This window comes from Schistocerca americana, chromosome X, assembly GCF_021461395.2.
Source record: "Schistocerca americana isolate TAMUIC-IGC-003095 chromosome X, iqSchAmer2.1, whole genome shotgun sequence".
Lineage (NCBI taxonomy): Eukaryota > Metazoa > Arthropoda > Insecta > Orthoptera > Acrididae > Schistocerca > Schistocerca americana.
In genome coordinates this window covers 966,124,104-966,148,300 of record NC_060130.1, presented here as the reverse complement: position 1 = coordinate 966,148,300, position 24,197 = coordinate 966,124,104, and the positions used below count along the sequence as shown (strand labels likewise).

Sequence of the window (24,197 nt, the reverse complement as noted above, 5' to 3'; positions counted from 1 at the left end):
ATCAATCACTTCTGCGTAAGTTTTAGTCTCTGGGCGGGTGGTGGGAAATAATTTTATGAGCACACGGTATAACACAACACCTGCGTTGGCAATGAAAAAGGCAAGCTGCTCTGTACCTGGTATGTTGTATGCTGCGAAGTGTGCCTTGAGCTGGGCGATGTATTCTGGCCGGCGCTGTACGTCAGGATTGAAGGCATGAAATGGCGGCATTGGAGGCGTCATCGGCGATAGAGGCAGTGGTGTCGGAGGTGCCATAGTAGCTGCAGTTTGTAGTGTGACCAATCCATTTACAGCAGCAAGCAGCTGCATCATTTGCTGAGCTTGAAACCATGCAAGATCAGACAGCGAAGCCTGTTCCTGTGGTGAAGCCATCATTGATACAACTAAAAGTCTTACAGTGAAAGGTGGAAACACACACACACGCAGTCACACTGGGAAATGGACAAAGCTAAAGCAGTACTGAAAAGGGGGGGGGGGCAGATAAGACGAGAGACAAAAAAATTTTTTTGAATCCTCGTCAGCAATACTCATCACCAATATTTTTTTATCCCACCTGGAAGGGGGCACGTGGGTCTGAAATTTTAAAGGTTGGCCGAATGAAAGAGCGAGTAGGAGCAGGTGAGGAAAATCACGTCGGTACTGCAAGTAAAGTAGTAGAGAGAGAGAGAGACACACACACACACACACACACACACACACACACACACACACACACACACACACGCAACTTTGTACAGATGAGCATGTGTTGGTATGAAGCCTTAGACACGTCGTAAGTAGTGCAAAGTCTCTATTCCAAGCAAAGCTGAAGTGAAGTGTCCAGGCTGTCTGCTCATGAAGAACTGCCGAAAGTCAGGCGGAGCTTGTAGAGCTCCACAGTGTTGGCTAGAGGGTGCTGTGGTTGGCGAAGATCTTCCGCGCTCTTAGTGACAACCTATGCTGTGGCATCAGAACTAATGATACCACATTCTGAAAGTAAACCGTGTTCAGAGAATAAGAATGCACGTAATGAAAGTATTAGTGCAAGTGGAAACAGCTGTAATGATAAAAATTTAGAATAGAATGTATCTTTCATTTTGATGCCAGGTAATGAATTGCTGAATATTATATTAAGTACCATGGTTGTCAATGGGAAACCAGAAACAGTTGGTAGTCGAACACTGAAGCTGTCTAGTAGTGAGGGAAAAAAAGAAAACAATGATGGTACTCAAATTACAACACTTGAGCCTTCCTGTAAAAAGTACAAGGCAATCAACACATTCCAGTTGTTGCATCAGTAATTTTGGGCAATAGAGAAGAAGATAAAAGTGCTTCAGAGTATGGTATTGATGATCCTACCTGGAAACCATTGAGTGATGATGGAGAAGAAAACTGTGGCATACAAACAGTATTACAACCCAGCTATAAAGAAATACAGATTAGATTAGATTAGAGATTAGATTAGATTAGTACTTGTTCCATAGATCATGAATATAACACTTTGTAATGATGTGGAACGTGTCAGGTTAATAAAAGGTTTCTATACAAGATATTACATTACACAAAATATTACATGACACTTAATATTTTTAATTTTTTTTGGGTTGGGGGTTGGGGAAATTACTAACTTACTATATCCAAAAATTCATGTAATGAGTAGAAGGAGTTGCCATTAAGAAATTCTTTTAATTTCCTTTTAAATGCTATATGGCTATCTGTCAGACTTTTGATGCTATTAGGTAAGTGATAGCTATACTTGTATAATAGGCAAAAATTACCAGCTTTGCATCTTCGTGAATATAGAATGGCAAGTCATTAATATGTATTAAGAACAGCAGTGGACCCAAGACCGAACCTTGTGGCACCCCATTCTTGATTGTTCCCCAGTTTGAGAAATCACCAGTTTTTTGCATATTATGTGAACTGCTTATTTCAACTTTCTGCACTCTTCCAGTTAGGTATGATTTAAACCATTTGAGCACTGTCCCATTCATACCACAGTATTGAGCTTATCTAGAAGTATTCAAAGATTTACACAATCAAAAGCCTTTGATAGATCACAAAAAATCCCAACGGGTGACTTCCAGTTACTCAGAGCATTTAATATTTCATTAGTGAAAGTATATATAGCATTTTCCATTGAAAAACCCTTCGGGAAACCAAACTGACATTTTGTTAAAACTTTATTTTTACAAAGGTGTGAAGCTACTCTACAATACATTACTTTTTCAAGAATTTTGGATAAGGCAGTCAGAAGAGAGATTGGGCAGTAGTTGTTGACATCAGACGTATCCCCTTTTTTATGCAGTGGTTTAACAATGGCATACTTCAGTCTATCTGGGAAAATACCCTGCTTCAGACAGCTATTGCATATGTGGCTAAGAATCTCACTTATTTCTTGGGAACAAGCTTTTATTATCCTGCTGGAAATGCCATCAATTCCATGTGAGCTTTTATTCTTGAGAGAGTTTATTATCTTCCTAATTTGAAAAGGAGAGGTGGGTGGAATTTCAGTTGTATCAAATGGTGTGGGTAAGGCCTCTTCCATTAAGTGCCTTGCTTCTTCTAATGAACATTTAGATCCTATTTTCTCTACAACATTTAAAAAATGATTATTCAAAATGTTTTCAACTTCCGGATTGTTGTTTATAAAGTTTACTTGAGGATCAACATATCATATAGTCTCTCCAGCAACAAATTTGTGAGAATGTGAAGAAGCAGAAGGTAGAGGTAAGCAAGACATTGTTAATAATATGGGTAAGTTCACATTTAAAAAAAAAAGAATCTAAACAAAGGACAGGTAAAAAAAGAAACATACAATGGGGAAAGGAAAACCGATGAAACCAGATCCTTGCTATGGAAAAAGATGTCAAAATGATTGCTTATCAGTTAGTAATGATGAGCGATTATTGTTGTTTAGTGAGTACTATAAATTTAAATCTTATAAATTAAAGAAAAATTGGCTGTTAAATTGCATGACATACGGAAAAATTAGAAGAAAGAGAACAAAAACTGCAGTGCCTTGAAGAAGTAATACAACAGGATATGAAGTTAATAGTGCATGGGACAGAAGAAAGGGTGTGTCAGGAGTTTTTGTTGAAAACTTTAAACATTAACCGCCGGCCGGAGTGGTCGTGCGGTTCTAGGCGCTACAGTCTGGAACCGGGCGACCGCTACGGTCGCAGGTTCAAATCCTGCCTCGGGCATGGATGTGTGTGATGTCCTTAGGTTAGTTAGGTTTAATTAGTTCTAAGTTCTAGGCAACTGGTGACCTCAGAAGTTAAGTCGCATAGTGCTCAGAGCCATTTTTTTAAAACATTAACCAGATTACTTTAAGGCATACTTTTAAAAATGCTGTGAGTACTCACAACGTAAAACCAAAAATTTGGGGTTGGCATACATGTAAAAATAAGAACCCACAAGATATGGCACAAATTGAAACTATTTATCTTTATTGTGACAACTGCACTGTTCAGAACTAAATCAAGCAGTTCCTTGTCATGTTACAAGTATTTCTGAAAACATCTAAATATATAAAACAAATTGACCTAAAGTATCTCATTGTTGGTCATACGTACATGACTACAGATTCCATTCACTCTTCAGTTGATTCATTTATCTCTAAGAAGATAATTTAAGCACTATCTCAATGGCTAGTGGATATCTTCCTGGCAAGGTATGAACCTGAACCATACAAGGTCCCCTTTGTCTTACTTATTTTGATGACTGGGCCTCATCTGAAACAGAATCTAAATGTGTATCGAACTCCTCAGTACCTCTGCCTATAGAAGAAGATATGTCTGTTTCTGAACAAACAACTGCAATCCAAACCACGAAAGGAAAAGTCATTGCCTAAACGAAATTTAAATGTACTGGGACACCATTACATATTTTAACCGTTAATTCGACCTCAGTGAGCAAAACCGGTAAATCAGTGTTTATGAAAAACAGTTACGTAAATGGTCAGTGGAATGTATTTTTGGATGGTGTAAAAATATTAAGAGTGAAGAAAAGTTACTCTTCAAGAATTCCAATTTCCCCTAGTCCCATGACATTTACATTTACAATGCTCCCTCTGATCTTGATGAATGGTCACTTAGGAAAAATAACATAGTCCCTTATGGTATTCATACTCCTCATTAGAAATCAGTTAGAATAAGTAATGACTCCATGACAAATATTTTTAAGAGTAGTTTACAAGAGATGACCCAGGATGAAATTTGTAATTAAACAAATGCTAACTTAAAATTTGATCTGTTATATGATAAATTCAGATCATTATATGAAAATAGCTTTCAGCGTAAGGTAATCGGAAAGGACATTAAACAACCATGTTTTAAAAAAAATAAGGTTCACTAGAGGGATGAAAGTATCTTGTGAAATGAAATGAAAATATATCAGTTGACAAGAACAAGTAGAGATTCTGCAGTAGTTGCACACTATAAAAATTACTCAAAATTACTAAGAAAAGGTATTAAAAATCAAGAAACATGCACATAATTGAGAAATTCTGACAATACGCTTAATGTAGTGAAATGTAGTGAAATGAAAGACAGGATAAGCAGCCACAGAACAGGATAGCCACAGAACAGGATAACAAACAGAAGGGCTATAATGATGAGTCACAGGTAGCAAATATATTTGATAAACATTTCGTAAATATGGTGGAAAGTATAAGGAAAAACAGTTCAAGACAAAAATGGCAGGAGTGTGTTGAAACAGCAACTCTTATAAAATTCAGTCATATGAATGTATCACCAGCTTCTCCTTCTGAAATTAAGAAAATTATATATTCTCTCAAGAATAAAAGCTCATCTGGATTTGATGGTGTTTCCAATATAGTAATAAAGATTTGTTCCCACATAGTAAGACCCGCCTTGTCTGAAATATGTACTGCATCTCCAACTTAAGCCATTTTTCGAGGGAGAGTGAAATACACCACTGTCAGACCTTTCTTTAAGAAAGGTGATACGAGAGATGTAAATAACTACTGACATGTTTCACTACTGACTTCATTTTCTGAAATATCTGAGAAGGTGATGTATTGTAGAATAGTATCTCACCTTAGCAACAGTAACATCGTCAGCAAATGACAATTTTGGTTTCTGAGGCCATTTACATGTTCACTCATCAAGTTTTACAAGCCTTAAATAATGAAATAGTGTCAGTTGGTACTTTCTGTGACCTATCTGAGGCATTTGAATGTTTAAATTACAACATTCTGCTAGATAAACTGACATTTTATGAGAGGGATGGTATAGTCAACCAATGAATAATGACATATCTAACCAAAAGACTGCAGAAACTAATGTAGTCTGAAAACATTATTCTGACTGGGGAGAAATCACATATGAGATTCCCCAAGGCTCAATCGTAGGTCCACCATTGTTTTTCATATATGCAAATGATTTTCTGTCTAACATACAAGAAGCTGAATTAATTCTTTTTTCAGGTGACACTAGAATTGTAATCAATCTAAGACTACACACAGTAACAGAAGAAATGGCAAACAAGGCTCTTAAAAGTGTCATTGACTGGTTTTCTGCAAATGGACTCACCCTCAATTTTTAAAAGAGAGAACATATTCAGTTCTGCGCATCTAGGGGTACTACACCAATTATAAGTGTAACACACAGTAAGAAATAATAAATGGGGTTGAAACTTCAAAATTCTTAGGTGTCCATACTAATGAGAATTTAAATTGGAAAAAACACATTTTGGAACTTCTAAAAAACTTAGTTTAGCCACATCTGCACTTAGAATCATTTAAAATCTTGGGAGACACAAATCTGTAAGTTGACATCTTTTGCATAATTTTCTTTCAGTAATGTCATTTGAAATTTATGTGGTGCTCTCCCACATTAATCTTGTACATGTCTGTTTAAGGATTCCCTGCCACTAGGAACATTCAGAAGGAGTGTAGCACAGGACCTGAAAGAACATGCATTGTACTCCATTGGTGAATTCTTTTAATAGTGACCAAAGTGAATGGACAAACAAATATTGTTTCTATTAAGTATAAATGTCTTAATTTTGTGAATAGTTTTTTAAATGTATATATGTAATTGATCTTGATGCAGTGTGTCCAGTCATGGCAGGTAACTGACACAGATCTAGTAATTGGGGCATAATGAGTACTGCTTCACAGTAGACGTATTCCCTCATGAAGTTTGTAGTAAATAATCCAGTGCAGTTCAGGAGGAACAATGATGTGCGTAATTACAATACCAGAAGGAAAAATTACATTCATTACTCCACATTAAGCTTGTCTTTAGCACTGAAAGGCATGTACAGTGCTGCAACAAAAATTTTGGATCACTTACCCAGTGATATAAAATGTCTGACAGACACCAAAGTATAATTTGAAAACAAACTGAAAAAGTTTCTCCTTGATTACTCCTTTTATTCCGCAGAAGAATCTCCATTGGTGTAATGTGTAAAAGGTGGTTAGTAGGAACTACTAACTCAAATATGCATTTTTAATAATAATAATAATAATAATAATAATAATATTAATAATATAATTATATTATTAATGTAATTAATATTAAAAAACTCATATTAATGATCAGCATGTAGCCATATTTATAAATTAAGTTCTGATGTGAACATAAAATGACTCATTCCACATCATTACGATTTATCATACAAATCATCCATGGAACATGAAACTAACTACGTAATTAGGCTCCAGTAAAGCATACCGTAAGCATCATTGGCTATTGATTCCAGTGTTATCTAATAAAATTGTAAGCACCATTTATTTCAGCAGTTTTAGTGAATTTAATCTTTTACATCAAATGATTTGTTCAGTTACTTCAAATATGTCATTGTGGATATTAGAAAAGAGCATCAGTAATTATTTGTTGACCTGGAGACATATTCAGTTTTTATTGTCTCCTCTAAAGTTGGGATAATGGTGCTTACACTACTTTGCCTTATATGCATTGATATGTGTAGTATGACACTCACATTTTTGAAAAGTTATTATACGTAATCAGAGTGATTACTTCCAGGTATTAAGTTTATTAGCTTAACTGTATATTACAGTTGGTGACAATGCTACAGTTATTACTATGTTAGTAAAATATTTAATATTGTTGTATCATTCTTGCTGAGGGTTATACTGATGTGCATAGAAAAGGTGTTTAAAATTTGTCAGGGAAGTCCAGTCACACAGTAGTGATGAGAGACAGCTATTTCGCATACATAGTTTATTTGTAGCAACTGTTTCATGACAATAACTCTTTGCTATATACAACTGAGACACAAATAGTGTATTTATGTGAATATTTAAAGGTGAAACTATCTGTAACCTGCAATGCTGTACTAGGTAATCAACATACGCAGTTATCTGAACCTACAGTTAAATACGGTTCCTGAAAAACAATACAACTTGGTATTTTCACAGGTACAAATCATTGCCAAATGTAAATAATGCAGTAAATGACTTATAGAATGGCCTTTGCCCTCTACTTTGTCAACTGAAACATTTTTGATCTTCTTGATTTCACTAGCCATCTTCATTGGTCCTAATTGCAGTTTCGTGTGTGAACAGAAGCTGAAGAGACGGGCACTTTCTGAAACAATGTAGATGTTTAATAGTATACAGCTTGCAGGAAAATAAAATTTTATGGTTGATGTAAATCCTATAACCCTGTTTATATGTTTCTTCTCTTTTTTGTAGGAAAAGCCTTCTGTTCGTAGAAACAAACCATTTGTGCAACCCATGGAATGATGATAAACCTGTTAGAATAAGCAGAGATGGGCAGGTTTGTAAACTATTTTCAAATTTTTTGTGTTAACATGTTGCATTTCAACCTTCTTAAGATTTCTGTTTGTTTCAGGAAATTGAACCCCATGTTGGGAAGAAGCTGTGCAGATTATTTCCCATAGATGAAGGAATTGACTTAACAGCAATCCTACGTAAGTCAAAGATTCCAAGAAGAAGGCACAGAAGTAGCCATTCCAGGCACCGGTATATAGAACAAGAAGAAAGAGAATTCGATACCTATGGGCACAGCCACTCTTTTGGGAGGTATGAAGTACACTGTAGTTGTATGGGTCTGAATCAAACTGGGCTCTATTTCCTCTTGGACAGTTAATAAGTGAATCGAAAATTTCTTTAGTCTAAATTTAGTGTGTGAGATTCCACATTCGAAGGTCTGCTTAGTCGCTTCTCACAACTTGATGTAGTACAAATTTAGCATTTGAGATTCCACATTCAGTGGTCTGCTTAGTCCCTTCTCACAACTTGATTTAATTGTGATCCAGATGAAATGTGACATATTATTATTTCTCCCTCTCTGCATATACTGTGGCCACAAAGAAGTAAGAAGATGACTACATCGTGTATCAGTCGTATTACTTGTTTGAAGCAGGAAAGATCCAGTTTGTTTACTAATTTTATTCAGCAGAAGGGTACTCTGGATGTAGAAATGAGGTGCAGGGGTGCTAGATGAGTGTGCACAGCAATACTGGTGCCATAAGCCCTGAGTGAGTGTCCGTTAGTAAAATCTGAAATAAGCCTGCTTAGGTAAACTGTCTGTAGCTTCTAATCTGGAATAATGGGACTGCAGAGCTAAAATTTGCCTTACATGAGAGAGCAATATGGTGCCATCCCATTGAGGGAATAAAAACAGAATGTAGGAGCAACCGAGTGAGGCGGCACAGTGGTTAGCACACTGGACCTGCATTCAGGAGGATCACAGTTCAAACCTATATCCGACATTCCTGGTTTGTTTTCCATGATTTCTATGATTTCCCTAGATCACTTTAGGAAACTGCCAGGATGGTTCCTTTGAAAGGGCACAGCTGATTTCCTTCCCCATTGTACCCTAATCTGCACTTCTGATCTGTCCTTAAATTTTTTGGACCACACTTTAAATGTGGTTGACAACCGCATTGAATTTAATATTTTTTGGAAAAACACATTTTCCAACAATATTATACCTGCAGACTCAGCCCATCCGTATGCCCATAAGATGCCCTTTTTTCATTCTAATATTCATCGAGTTACAGCTATCCCTCTTGCACCAGATGCAGTAGAAACTGAACTGGTCACACTTGAGAATATTGCTATAAATAATGGCTATAGGCCTCAGTTGGTAAGACAGATGTATAACAAGAAAATAAATAAAAATAATATTATGTCTTCCGCCCTAGGGGATGCGTTAGATGACAAACAGGTGGCAGTGATATCTATCCCTTACATAGGCAATATAAGTTACAAATTGGGGTGTTTACTCAGAGCCCATGATTTCAGAGTCACATATTCTACTAATAATAGTTTACATAGGAATTTAATTAACTCCTTGCGGATTAAGAGCGATAAACTTTCCCAATCAAGAGTATATAAAATTACATGCGGGGATTGTCCAAAATTTTACATTGGACAAACGGGGCGAGCTCTGGGTCTCAGGTATAAAGAGCATATTCCTACTAGAAGCGGTGATGGTACTAAGGGCTCTACTTATGTGGAACACCTTGTGCAAACGGCTCATGCGCCAAGCCCTCCAGTTAATATCAAGTTACTTCATGCCGAGGTTAAGTGCTTAAAACTGGATGTTTTGGAAGAAATGTAGATCTTTAAGCATCTGCAACATGTTAAAGACAATATCCTCAATGACCAACTACTACTAAGAAATAAAGAATTTTTTGAAGGTTTTGCACCTATACTTTGTTCTTCATACTTGCAAATCTGATGATCTGGTGATTATCACATGCGCGCACTGATTGGCGAGTGCGGTTGGTCAAGCTGTTCATCTTCTTTCTTTTTATCCTCATTTTCCTTTTACAATGAAGGTGATTTTAGCCCGTTGAACACCTCACGTTTTATCCCTATATCTTTATTACCACAACGTCTTTAGATTACGTCCCCTCAGCCCCCCCCCCCCCCCCCCCCCGCCTCCCTCCCTAGGCTAAGTACAGGCTTTAGGTATAGTTTTTAAGAGTTCCTCCTGTTGTCATAGGTAGCTTCATATATAAGTTTCTTTACTAGCATAAGCAACTGTGTGCGGCTATTTTTATGTTTCATCTCCTATGTAGCTCGTCTCTTGTTCTATCCATTTCATTTTTTGATATACGTTGATCCACGCTTGGGAATACATGGGTTATTTAGCCCCGACCCATGTATAAACTTTCTCGCATTCGTATGCACAAGCGCATTCAAGTAACTTCCCTTGTCTTGCGAATGTGCATAGATAGCGGATCAGGCTTGTAAGCAAGCGACCATTTGTAGCTGCAAGTTTATGGTGAGTCATGGCCCATCGAACATAGGCTGGTGTGAGGTGGAGTATATACCATTAAGTTAAGTAGTGGTTTTGACTTTGTACATATGTACTGTTTGTGTTTTCCCTTTCTTTTTTGTTTATAAAAGTATAGCTATGGTGTTCTTTTAATCATTGACAAAGGTCTTCTGAGGCACTTGTTGGTTTTATTGTTGTACTGAACAAGGTGTAGTTATCTACGCCGAAACCTGGATCAACACTTAACACTAGGCGCTTTTTTCGCAATCGAGGCGGGTTTTTAGTTTTTTAATATATTAACCAACTATTGATGATGTGCTGTGATGTTAAAGGTACTATAAACATATGTTTGCCTTCCCTTAATCTATCCTCTAAATAAGTTGTGAAGTCAGTATCACTTTGTGTGTTGCTACATTTCTCCAAAATCCAACTAATCTTTTCTCCAAAATCCAACTGATCTTCCCAAGGTTGGCTTCTATCAGTTTTTTCATTCTTCTGTAAAGAGTTTGTGTTAGTATTTTGCAGTCATGAGTTATTAAACTGATAGTTCAGTAATTTTCACACTTGTTAGAACCTGTTGTCTTTGAATTTGCAATTATTACATTCTTCTAGAAATCTCATGGTATTTCACCTGTCTCATACATCTTGCACACCAGGTGGCTTTGTTTGAACTTAGGTCTTTCAGTGGTCTGTCAAATTCTCCTCGCTCTTCCCTTTATATCTCCAAAGGCCTCTTTAATTTCCCTGTAGGCAGTATCTAACTTTCCTCTAGTGAAATATTCTTCTAAGTCCTTATATTAGTCCCCTAGTCATTCCTGCATATCCATTTAACACTTCCTGTTAACCTCATTTTTTAGACATTTGTATTCCCTTTCATCTACTTAATTTGCTGCATTCTTAAATTTTCTCCTTTCATCAATAAAAATTCAATATCTCCTGTGTTACCCAAGGATTTCTACTTGACCTGATCTTTTTACCTATTTGATCCTCTGCTGCCTTTACTATTGCATCTCTTAAAGCTACCCATTCATCTTCTAGTTTTCCTTTCTCCTGTTCCAGTCATCCGTTGCCCAGTACTCCCTCTGAAACTTTCAACAACTGTAGTTCTGTCAATTTATGTAGGTCCCATCTTCTTAATTTCCTACCTTTTTCATTTTTTTCAGCTATAATCTATAGTTCATAACCAATAAAGTGTGGTCATAGTCCACATGTGCCCCTGGAAATGTCTCACAATTTAAAATCTGTTTCTGAAATCTCTCATCTTACCATTATGTAATCAGTCTGAAACATTCTGGTGTCTCAAGATCTCTTCCAGGTATATAACCTTCTGTCATGATTCTTAAACCAAGTGTTTGTGATGATTAAATTATGTTCTGTGTAAAATTCTATCAGGTGGCTTCCTCTTTCATTCCTTTCCCCCAGTCCATCTTTCCATATTCACTTACTATTTTTGGTTCTCTTTCTTTTCCTACTATTGAATTACAGCGCCCCCCCCCCCCCTCCCCCAATTACAATTAAATTTTTGTCTCCTTAACTATCTGAAAAATTCCTTTTATGTCGTGATACATTTCTTCAGTCTCTTCATCATCTGCAAAGGTAGTTGGCATATAAACTTGTATTACTGTCATTGGTGTTGGTTTTGTGTCTGTCTTCACTTGCAATTATTCTTCAATCCCTGAAAGCACTCAACATGTTGATAAAACCATTGAAGAATCAAAATTCAACAGGTGACAGTCTTAGAGTCACATTGAGACCAATTATGCCATCCACTGTGCTGTTCGTAGTAGCTTACCGTCATTCCTATTTTGTTATTCATTATTAAACCTACTCCTGCATTACACGAAATTTATTTTGTATTTATAACCCTGTATTCACCTCACCAGTAGTCCTGTTCCTCTTGCCACCAAACTTCACTAATTCCCACTATATCTAACTTCAACCTATCCTTTTCCCTTTTTAAATTTTCTAACTTACTTGCATGATTAAGGGACATAATACTCCACGTTTTGATCCATAGAGTGCCAGTTTTGTTTCTCCTGATGACAACATCCTTCTCAGTAGTCCCCTTCTGGAGATCTGAATGGAGGACTATTCTACCTGCAAAATATTTTACCCAAGAGCAACCCATCATTATTTAACCATACAGTAGAGCTGCACGGGCTCGGGAAAAATTATGACTCTAGTTTCTCCGTGCTTTCAGCCATTTGCAGCACCAGCACAGCAAGGTAATTTTGGCTAATGTTACAAGGCCAGATCAGTGTGTGTGTGTGTGTGTGTGTGTGTGTGTGTGTGTGTGTGTGTGTGAAGTGCTTCTGTTTGTGGGGGGACTAGTACAGGCAGAATGCATCAGTGTTGAATAGAGGCTAGGTATCATACAGAGCAGTGTAACCATGATTGACAAAATCTGGCTTTCAGTCAGTCCATGATTACTGTGTGTTGTTATTTTTCCATCTTTGCCAAAACTAGTTATGTTCTGTACTTGATGATGTCAGTACAATGCACAAAATGATATCTATTTGTCCTGATAAGCAGTGTGTAATGTTCATCAGACTTAACCCAAAGACAGTTTAGCTTACATGGGCACCAACTAATTTCTGACGAGAGTGAACAGGGGTTATATTCAAGTTTAATCGTGATCCAAGTTTGTGATGATTAGTCAAGCTTCAAAAAGGTATTACATGAGATGGCGAAGTAACAGTTCGCAACTATACTTCAAGCTCAGAAAACACTCAACCTGTTGATAAAACTGTTGAGTAGTCGGACTTCAAAAGTCTTAGGGTCACATTGAGATCAATTGTGCCATTCACTAAACTTCAGGTTTTGAATTTGGTATTTCTGATTTCTGGTGTAGGAAGTGGAGAAAATCATTCTTGCCTACAATGTTTGACAATGTCCCCAGATTAACCAACAGTGCTGAAATATTCAACAGAGTAGAAAGTTTTTACCAAAGTTTTTATCACATAAGACTGATTCAGTGAAAAACTAGATAGGGATTAGCATTTCATGTGCTGTATGATAGATAGGTGAAATGTCTATCAAGATTGCATGTGGGCTGAGTATGCATGCAAACACGTATGTCTGGGGGCGTGGGTGGGGGCATGGGCATGGGTGGGTTTGTGGGTGTGCAGGCATGTGCACGTAGTATGCCTCTCTGGAATGGTGGGTGATGGGATGGCATGGTTCTCACATAAGATGTAAATGAGTGCGTATGCAAGGTACTTTCTGGGTGGGATTCACTACAAACAATTTGAAGTAAATGACATGTGAAAAATCTGTCCAATTCTTAAAAAATTTCCCTGGTAGATTTGAGCATCAGTATTTTTATAGTCAGATGTTATTTGTCAAAGATTACGTAAATTGTAAGTATTTTGGGGGAAAAGCACAATGTAACTGAAATAGCTGAAAACTGAGTTGATGTGTATGTCATTGTGCAAGGGACACTTAGTCATGCTGAAATAGAAACTGAGTTTCTATACAGAATTTTGAGGGTAAAATGTTGTGTAATTCATCCTCCCTTTTGAGTGCTTCAGTTATAGTTGCAAAAGTGAATATCTTGTTTTTTCATGAGATTGTGATCATCTATGACACACTAATCACTGATTTAGTGTCTGGTGAGACAAATATGTGCCATATCCTCTCATGTTCTCAGTACCTCTTCACCGACATATCAACCAGCCACAAGGAAACACTACCATTAACATGCAGCACCATCACAGGCTGCAGCTACTGTAACAAATAATGTTGCGAATGTTACAAAGTACTTGTTCAAGGCAGCATTATCTACATTGGTTGCAATTAAACCAAAATTTTCTCATGATTAAACTTTTTGTATGAACTAAGAGCAATCTTTTGTGTGGCCCACCATGTTTTGACAAACTCTGTTCTGAGAAACTGATGTTTCTATTTTGTTAAGTTTGAATATTTTTGTAATAAAATAATTGTATTTAAAATGGTTCTGCATTGTTTTATCTTGCTATAGAACACTTGTAATATTGTTTTTATTTTTTTCTCTTAACCGTTAAAACTGTTGGTACACAATTCCAGTTTCATGGAATAGTGCAAAATGTATGGCAAATATCTAAAAACAAAGTTTTAAAAATTCCAATGAAAAAGCTTTTATTTTGAAATACCAGTAAATCCATTATCTCGAATTCTGAGAACACTTTTATTCCAATTATGAGTAAAATTGGAAAGGAAATATGAAGAGTTTGGCTACAATTTTGGAGCCATTCCCCTGCATGTGTGCCACACAGAAATATAATATTGCACTGTCATCAATTTAAACTGAAATTCTATTTGCATGCTGTAGACTGTAGAGTGAATACTGATTGAAAACTGTGAGCCACATACCCACACTTGCAAACATATTAAGTTCAGAAAGATTTGAATCAGAATATATTAAGAAACAAAAGCAAAGGAGAGATTTGTAGCAACTTTCAATCAAATAAAAATGAGGGGCTGGGGGGGGGGGGGGGGGGGTAAACAGTTCTAGAAATGCCCTATGTGACTGAGGTCAAGATGTTGAGTTGGCCACTTCATTTGGTGAATTGATTGCTGTTAGAGATATCTGTGCACAGGACAAGTCCATTGTAATGGAAAAATGTCATCTTATTTTGTGAAATCACCACCTACTGTAACAACTAAAATACTTGTATGAGCATGAAGGTTGTTCATAGAAGTCTACCAGTCTTCATGGTCATTATCAATATGAGTAAAATCTCTGATGTTGTTAGGACACATTATTTTCTTCTTCTCCATCATGAGCTCGATGTTTAGTTCCACTGTTGGGATTTTCCTTGCAATTTATCACACAGATGTATATTGCCAAATGGCAGAGCACATATGCTTGCAGTAAATGTTTTCACACTAAGTTCCTGGAGCAAGAACAAACTTTATCTGTTCACTGAAACACTAATGTGAACAATCCTCTAGAAGATAAGAATTGAGCACTGCATGATTCTTAGTTCAGTGACTGGTGTGAAATGGCATCCAAATAGCAATTAGTTTTAGCAGCCTTTTTGTAGATATATTCCTGGAGTCATGTAAGCTCTTCAACATGAGGGTTAATGCCTCTGAATTTTTTATGTAAAAACTCTTTAAGCTTTTTAAATAAAATGAATGTTATAAACCTTCTACCCCTTTATTCCTCGTGTCTACATATTTGCAGACCTCTGCCACTAGAGGGCCCTGAGTTTTAGCATGTTAAATGGTGTTCTGTAACTTCACTACATTATTGCCTGAGAAACAGTGTGCTACAATCAAGTTTTGAATTTGAAGAGTTTGTCCACACCTCAAGCACCATCTTCTTCAGCATGACAATGCCAGACCACACATGAGCACTGCAACATCTGCAACAATCAGACACCATAGGTTCACTGACATCCCTCATCCTCCACCCATCATGACTTGGCCCCATACAATTTTCATATGTTTCCAAAACTTAAAGAACACCTTTGAGAACTTCACTTTGATAGTTGTGAAGTGGTGCAAACAGAGGTGAGGTTTTGGCTCTGTCAACAAAGTCACACTCAAATATTCTACTGTGACGATATCAACAAACTGGTCTCTTGTCGAGAGAACTCTGTTCATTGTTAGGGTGACTGTGTTGAGAAATAAATATGTAGGCATGAAGAATAAAGATGTAGAATGTTAATAACATTTGTTTTATTAAAAAAGTCTTAAGAATTTTCACATAAAAAATTCCTAGGCGCTACTTTCCAGCAATCCCTCATAGATAAACATCTCAAAAAATGATGTTTGGAATTTAAGTGAATACCAGCATGCTTTCTTCAGGTACGTGATGGTTTTGTCCATCAGTACTATCAGTGTTTCCACATATGTACATTACATGTACGTACTCAGTATTAAATGCATGGTAAATGACTGATGGAATCACGTACTAGTTTTTACTGCACCCTCTGCCTCTTTTCATACCATCCACAGATGCTGCACAAGAGTGATGACTATATCCTACATGAATATGCCCCACCATCTCGAGTTTTATCATTATTGACTCTATATTATTATGTATGACTGTGAGAGGGAGACTATGAGCAGCATTTTTGTTGAAATATTCTACCAAAACAGGTCCTGCCGCAGGTTACTCACAACTCATTTGTAAGTATGTGCATGTTGAACATGGGGTCCTGAGCTATTGAAGCACTTCTTTCTTTCCTGTGCTACTATGTTACTTTCTGACTATATCTTTTCTCAGGCTTGGTCTATAGCACAGATTCCTTGGTGACAACCTAACTTGTATATAGTACGTTGATTACTGTTTATTTTGAAACACACATTTATGTTAGCTCATATTTGGTTCCCACATCTGGGTTTGATCTCTGTTTAATCATGACCTACCATTGTGATGTGGTACTGTATTTCTCCTCTGCGACATATTGCCTTAAATGCCAGCACTTCAGGTGTACATCTACCCATCATGTGAACAATCAAATTTGTGGAGACTGTGGATTCCCCATTACTCTTCTGAACAATGGCTTTTTTGTTGTGGTGAGATCTTTTCACGGAATTCCATTCACAAACTTTGACCTCCAAATATAGAAAATATTTTGTTGACTCCCACCTGCACAGGGAGGAATGATCATCATAATAAAATAAGAGAAAGCAGAGTTTGCACAGTAAGATTTAGGTGTTTATTTTTCCCATGTGCTACTAGACTGTGGAATAGTTGAGAAATAGGCTGAAAGTGGTTCCATGAACCCCAAAGGTGACAGATGGTCATCCTGGAGTGTGACCAGTCCTTTTGGTCCTTCTTGGTTAACCAGGATGACCACCAGCATGACCTTAACATGGTAATTCAGTGAAACGACAAGGGATATGTTACCTACTGTAAATGCAGTATCTAATGTCCTGTTCCGTGATACATGTCTCAATGATGGTACCATTACCCACTTAAATGCTGTTCACAAACCTTTTGCAGGTATTAATTTTATGATATCTTCCCCCAGGCTTGTGACTTTGCAACAGTGGTTGCTATACCATGATCTTTGTGACAGCAATCACTTTCCCCTCATTCTGTCACTTTCTTGTTACCATCTAATGGACCAATTGTCATGTTGGTGGATCTCTGATAGCCAATTGGCTGTATTATACCTCTGCTGTCACCTTTGTGTCACTTGTGTAAATGAAATTGTTCGGGACATCTCCACTGCAATCACCTGCTCCATTGGAACTGCCATCATCCTTTCTGGAGCCCTCCCCCAATCTGCCAACAACTACTCAGTCTCAAATGACATTTTTCACAGACCACTCTCATCTGTGTTAAGAGGCTCCTTGTAATGGCTTGCTAACTGATTAAACACAGTAAGAAGGAATTCTAGAACACTACGTCTCCTCTTTCAGAATGTATGCCTCTTCATCTCAGATGTGGGCTAAACTGCATGGTCTATTGGGCCACAACAGGGCAACAAAATTTTCAGGTTTGCTTCATCATGGTGATTCTACCAATGTCTCGGTTTTTGCTGAACACCTCATGATACACATTGCTATAAAGTTGGTGCCCTTTTCGTACCCGGTTACCTTTCAAACATATAAAAGACAAACTGACTACGCTGTCTGCCCTGTACCCTCCATAACTCTGAATTATATAATGAATGTTTCACTGACTCATCTCATGATAAAACCACAATCCCTGATTCGATTCATAATCAGATGTTTCAACATCTGAATGTGAATCACAGGGTCTTTCCCCCCCCCCCCCCCCCCCCCTATCAGTGTACTTTCTGGGAGACATGATACATAACTGATCATCTAGTTATGTTGGGAACAGCAATTTGACAGGTTTTTTGCAAACACCAACATGTCATTGGAGTCTTTCTTGACCTACATTAGAAATACAACACCACTTGGTACCATTACATTCCTTACATACCATGACTGGGGCTTTTGTGGTTCCCTTTCAGTTTTTATTTGTTGGCTTTTATCCCTCTAATAATTCTGAGTTAGAGTTGATGAATTTGATATATTCCTCTTATCCCCACGGCTACAAGAGAAAGACATCTGTCAGGGCTCCATGATGAGTGTTACATCCTCGCTTTTGACGACCGATGTGCTAGTGACCTCTTTTGGTCCAGTGATTACCCTGTACTGTAAGTTGATGTCTTTTGTATTTGATTTAACTCCCAGACTGTAGCTTTGGCTGAATGGCATGTTCAAAGGGCCTCTACTCCTGCTCTTTACCATGGTTTCATAACCCAGCCTCTACCTGGGTACCTAGCCCTAAGATATTGTGCAGTTCTGATTTTTGCGGCTCTTCTTTGATAAAAGCTGACATGACTGCTTCATATTTATAAACTTAAAGACTAGGTGTATATGACAGTTGAATGTTCTCTGCTCCCTTACTCATACTTCTTGGAGTGTGGTTCATGCTACTCTATTCCATATTTACCAGGCCCTAGTCCCATCACAACTGAACTGTGGTTGCCAGGTCTACTTCTGTGTGGCAGCTTCAGCCTTGAAATTATTGATCATCATTATTATCGCCTTACCAAAGTGAGGAACTTACCATACCAACCCTTGCTTTCTTATGCTATTACCACACAATAATTTCTTGATTACCAACTTATTGATTTCATTTTCATACAGTAGGTGACAACCCCTTGTGGCGACATCTGCCTACCAACCTCTCCGCCACCTCTCTTGGAGAATATTCTTGTGCACTCCTCTTTAGTTGGTACCCAGACCATGACTTAGGACCGATCTATTTCAAGGAGCTAAAGTTTAAGTTACCACCACGATATGTTCTTCTCAGTTCTTCTGGAGTATCAGAGTGCTACCGTCATTTACACTGACTACCCTAAAATCATGAAAAGGATGCTTTTACTTCTCATTCTGCTCAGGAACAACATTCTTTGCTGGGGACATGTGGTGTTTTTATGGTGGAGCTGAGCTGATAGCTGTTAATATAGTGTGATGTTTTATTAAACAGATCTCCCTCAACTGCATTTTAATTTGTATTGACACAATGAGTAGTGTCCTGGCAGTTGTTCGATGTTACTCTTCTCACCTTGTGATCTGCTGTTCTCAGTCTTCTCCCTGACCTTAGTCATACCACCTGACCAGTTGTCTCTCTCTGTATCTCAAGTCATGTGCATATCCTGGGTAATGCATTGGCTGACCATTGGCTAGAGAAGAAATTGCTCACCCAGCATTCACTGTGATGACCTCAGCCACAGATTTGTGGGCACAGATAAAATCTCTACTAACTCAGCGATGGAACAACATCTGGCAAGCTACGGTGCCCTCTAATAAACTCTGCACTGTCAAGGAGATTGGCTCCATCACATTCTTCCTTCCTTCTTCCAAGGAGAAATTCACTGGCCTATCTCAACTCCACAATTTTCATACCAGATTACCCCATAGTTTCATCTTATTTAATGAGCCACTTCCACTGAAATAGTATTTTAAAAAAGAAAGTTTTCTCTTTCGTGTGTCGCTCTTTAGTGATAAATGAAAAATACATTTTGATAAGAGCTAATTAAATGGAGTGTCATTAATTAAAAGAAGCAGCCAAGTTTAAATTATCACACAGCACAGATAAATTTACCACTAATAGAGAGAAAATTAATAACTCAAGATTTTATCTAACCTGCTTTGATATCATGGAGTGGACTGACCATGCACATCATTTGTTGGCCATATGCTGATCATTAATATTATGTGTTAAGCACAGAAGTGCTGCCTCCAAACTGCATTTACAGACTGGCTCAACAGATCTCAGGTATGTCCAAGTGGCCACTACAAATTCGAACATCAGTGATGTTCTGCAGCAGCAAGCAAATGATATGTCGGCAATCTTGCAGTTCACCTAACTGAAACATAAAAAAGTTGGCAGACAAAGTTAATGTTGTTGAAATGAAACATTGGTAAACAATAACAATTATTCATGTACTGAATATCTAACTATTTACAAAATATATGCATATTAAACTTGTTTACATTGAAACCATGTCTGCATAGAAATATCGTGTTGCTATAGAATTTACTCCAGTGGTCTGTTTTAACATTGCTACTGAGTGGCTCATATGTGCAAGATCATTGTCAACACATATGTGAGGCCATGACTATTCCATGTTGCCTAGTACAGGTGAAATTCCTATTCACGGCAAAGGAAAAATGACTGCAGAGATCAAAACATGAGAGATTCCCAAAAAAAGGTAAGCTAAACCTGAAGTTCATGTTTGCAAAATTAAACATTCTCAAAACCACATATGTCAAGCCTGTGTTTCATCTAGCATAAATGGTTCATCTCTTGGTCTGACAAAATTATGTTTACAGCAAGGCACATAAATGGCTGTTAATACTCCTTTACTACAGTGTTATCTGTGTCATGAATTGTATTCACAGAAAAATAAATTTAGATATATGTAATAAACAAACATCAGTAAAAAGAAAAATGAGCCAAAATTAACTAAATGTTTACTAACTATGAGTTCAAAAACTTAGAGCTAATATTTACATAGATCTGTGCATTTTATTATTTCTGTTGCACATTTCTGGTGGCAAATATGAGAATATTCTATTCGTGAAGCAAATATATCAATAATAAACCTTCTAATAAAACATTCGTTGAATAACTCAGCAAAGGTTCTTTAACCCTAGTAAAATGAAACATTAATAGGAGTCAGTAACACGACTGTATAGTCGTAGAGCTGTTTTGACAGTTTACTTTCCTGGCAACATTTCTCAGTTCATTTCAGTTCACATTTATTTTCTGTAAGCACTGAAGATGCTGTCTTTGTTCAGTTCATTAGTGACAGTGTCTGAATGACAATTATTAATGCAGGAATAAGCATAAAATATACAAACAAAGAGAAAACATAGAAATACGTATCTGCATTAGACTAATGTGTACATTGTATGCACTACTGTGCTTTCTCATTAATTAGTCAAATCTGGTTCTTTTGTTTATGTACAACTTTATAGTCTCTGTTTGTTCCTTTTATAGTCCATATTCTGTCTATCTTAATAAAGATATTAATACAAAATCCATAAGATAGCATAGATAATAATAATAATAATAATAATAAGGAAAATAATACAAAATGCTGCATGCCCTTGTTTACATAGATAAATATGAATTCTGTTCATCATTGTACATATTTCTTGAGATCATTTTGATGATATAAGCTCTTGATTTTCCTAAATTCTAGGTAGGCAAGCAAATAACTGCCTTCATGAGAAATGCATACTTCTGCCGTAGATGTAAAGAAGATTTTGGATGTGATCTCAGGAGGATATGATCTCTGACTTTATACTCTTGCACTTTGCCAAGCTTCCTGTCATAAGTACGCTTCCTAGTCTGTGCCGCAGCATTAATAGCAATGTGCTCGACTGATTCATTCCCCTCTGAATAATTCAGCATCAGAAAATTTTGGCAGAGGATTGACCCATTCATTCCTCTTTTTAGTATTGAATATAATACATGCTGGTGTAAGTTGTGTCATCATGTGGGGAAGATTGTTTACCACCTGCTCGAATGGTGAAACAAATCCCACCCATTTGGTTTATTCATTCGGTCTGTATGTTCGAATGAACCTATTGAATTCCTGGAAAATCCTTTCATGGGATTTAGTTCTGAATGGAAATTGATTATTAATATCTGGCAGAGACCATTTTACTTTACGAAGTTTCTCCATCTCTTGCCATTGAAATCTGGTGCATTGTTGGATAGAATAGCATCTGGCTTCCTGAAGCTGGGAATGAAATCTTCCCAGATTTGTTTAATGATGGGCACTGCTGTTGCTGACTTAGTGGCATACAAACATATATATTTTGAGAAGAGGTCATACAAGGTGACAATGTATTTGACACCTCCCCTCACCTGGGGGTTGGGACCGGAGATAACAATGGCCACCACCTCTCCTGGTTTATTAGTGATAATTGGATGCATTGCTATTTTATTGGAAAGATTAGAAGGCTTACTTTTCTGACAACCTCTACAGGCGTGATGTAATTTATACACACACCAGGGCAGGTTTGATATGTAACAGTACTGCTGAATTTTTCTCTTACACTTCTTCACCCCAAAGTACCGCCATGTGATATGGGTCTACCATATCACATGTTCCTTATACCTGTCCGGTATGCACACACACCATGACTCTGGCTGCTTGTGTTGATGGCGGAAAAGCACATTATTATGGACCGTAAAGTATTGTGACAATTTGTGGTGCGGCTGCTCGGCAAGCGTACGCTTCACTTGGACCTACCTGTCATCTGTATCCTGTAAATTAGCCATGTTCCTACACATTTCTAAATAGTACTGGTGGTGTAAAGGTTCTTCCATCAACATAATTTTGAAATTGGACATTTGTTCCACTAAGTCTGAATACTCAGGTAAACCTTGTGGTAAACAAGAGAGCACCTCTGCTACAATGTTCTCTCCACCACTTATATGCACAATCTCATAATCATATTCTTGGAGTAGCAGCCACCACTGTGCTGGTCACTGATACAACAATTTGCACGTTCAGAGAAAACTAAGTGCCTGGTGGTGCAATGACTGATAGTGAGATATGAGTGAACAGTGTGGCATTACATTATTTAATAAGTTATTTATAAAAAAAAGTATTGTATACCATGAGTAAATCTAATGATTGTCTCCTACTAGAAGTCTGGAAAAGTATGTGTATACGAATTAGCATATTTTAAATTGTTCTAAACTTTTAAATACTTTGACATGTCCTATATCCTTATAAAAAGAGATCTATGGATGAATAAAGCTACTACTACTACTACTACTACTACTACTACTTTCTGCTACGGCTTGCACAGCAGCCTGTACAAATTCACAATTCTGTTCAGAAGTCATTCCATTTTCTGTAAACAACCCCTGCCTCATGACCTGGTCATCATTGTACTGGAGCATACGCACATACTCTAGAACATTTCTGTCCCCAGTCTGTCCCGCGGCTGCCATCAGGGAGCACAGCTCAGCCGCACTTAGTTTGTCGATGGCGTCGTAGTTGAGGTTGGCACCTCTGCCACCTCAACTATGCACACTTCTTGTCTGTCAGCTCGGTCATCATTTTGATTCTGGGCACGCATGTTCGATGTGCTACATTGCCCTGATAATTATGGTTCCGGTTGTTGTTATTGTTTCTATAACCATTTCCCTTATTCCCGTTATTGTACTCAGGGTGGTGTCTGTTGTTGTTCTTGCATGATCTTTGCACGTACAATTGTTTTTGTGCCGTAATGCGATGCACAACCATTATGGTGTGAACCACTGGTGTTATGGCGATTTTTGCCATGTCCGTTATGCCTGTCATTCCATGTTCCTTGGTGCTGGTTGCTACTTCTTGCATCCTCTTGTATCAAATCAATATTGTCCAGGACCAAAAGGAAATGTTCTAAGTCCTGGTCTGGAACAGTAATTAATTATTGTAACTTTGCCTTTAACAGCTGGAGCACATCTCCTGCTGCCCACAAGGGGAATCATGTTCCTAAATGACTGGGTAAATACAACCGGGTGCACTGGATTCTTATCTGGTATGAATATTTGAAACTGCTTGTATTTTAATAGACTCTCATTCAGTAAAGTACCCATCAAATCATTGTTGCCCCAATCACCCTAGGTGAGTGTTGTATGTGGGGGTGCTCTCTCTGATACTCTTCATAAACTGATCCTGCACTTTCCGGATCAGATTCATACCCTTCACACATGTGTACGTCAGGCTGTGGTACACTATGTGATTGTTGCGCTAATTTTTCCCCAATATGATGAACTTTCTGCAATTGTGTCGCGGTTTCTTCGTGCCACTTTGGTATTTTGTCAGTCGAACCTGCTTAAGCTGCTCTATCCTGGTAGCTATTATTTTCTTAGTTTTGTTTAATTCTGCAACTTCTTCACTGCTAGCACTGGCTATCATGCTCTTTACATTGGATTTAATCAGATCACCTATCATTTTGCCTTTTTTTCTCAACCAGTCATGGAATTCTTTATTTGTTGTT

The 24,197-nt window shown here is 37.5% G+C and overlaps 1 protein-coding gene across 1 annotated transcript in view; it reads left to right on the top strand.

The window, feature by feature from the left end:
• Positions 1-24,197, top strand: part of LOC124555342 — an 856,442-nt gene that overhangs the window by 741,283 nt on the left and 90,962 nt on the right. The window contains exons 35-36 of the mRNA XM_047129223.1: positions 7,667-7,751; positions 7,827-8,017. Of these exons, the coding sequence (XP_046985179.1) occupies positions 7,667-7,751; positions 7,827-8,017 (276 nt within the window). The remainder of the gene's footprint in view (positions 1-7,666; positions 7,752-7,826; positions 8,018-24,197) is intronic.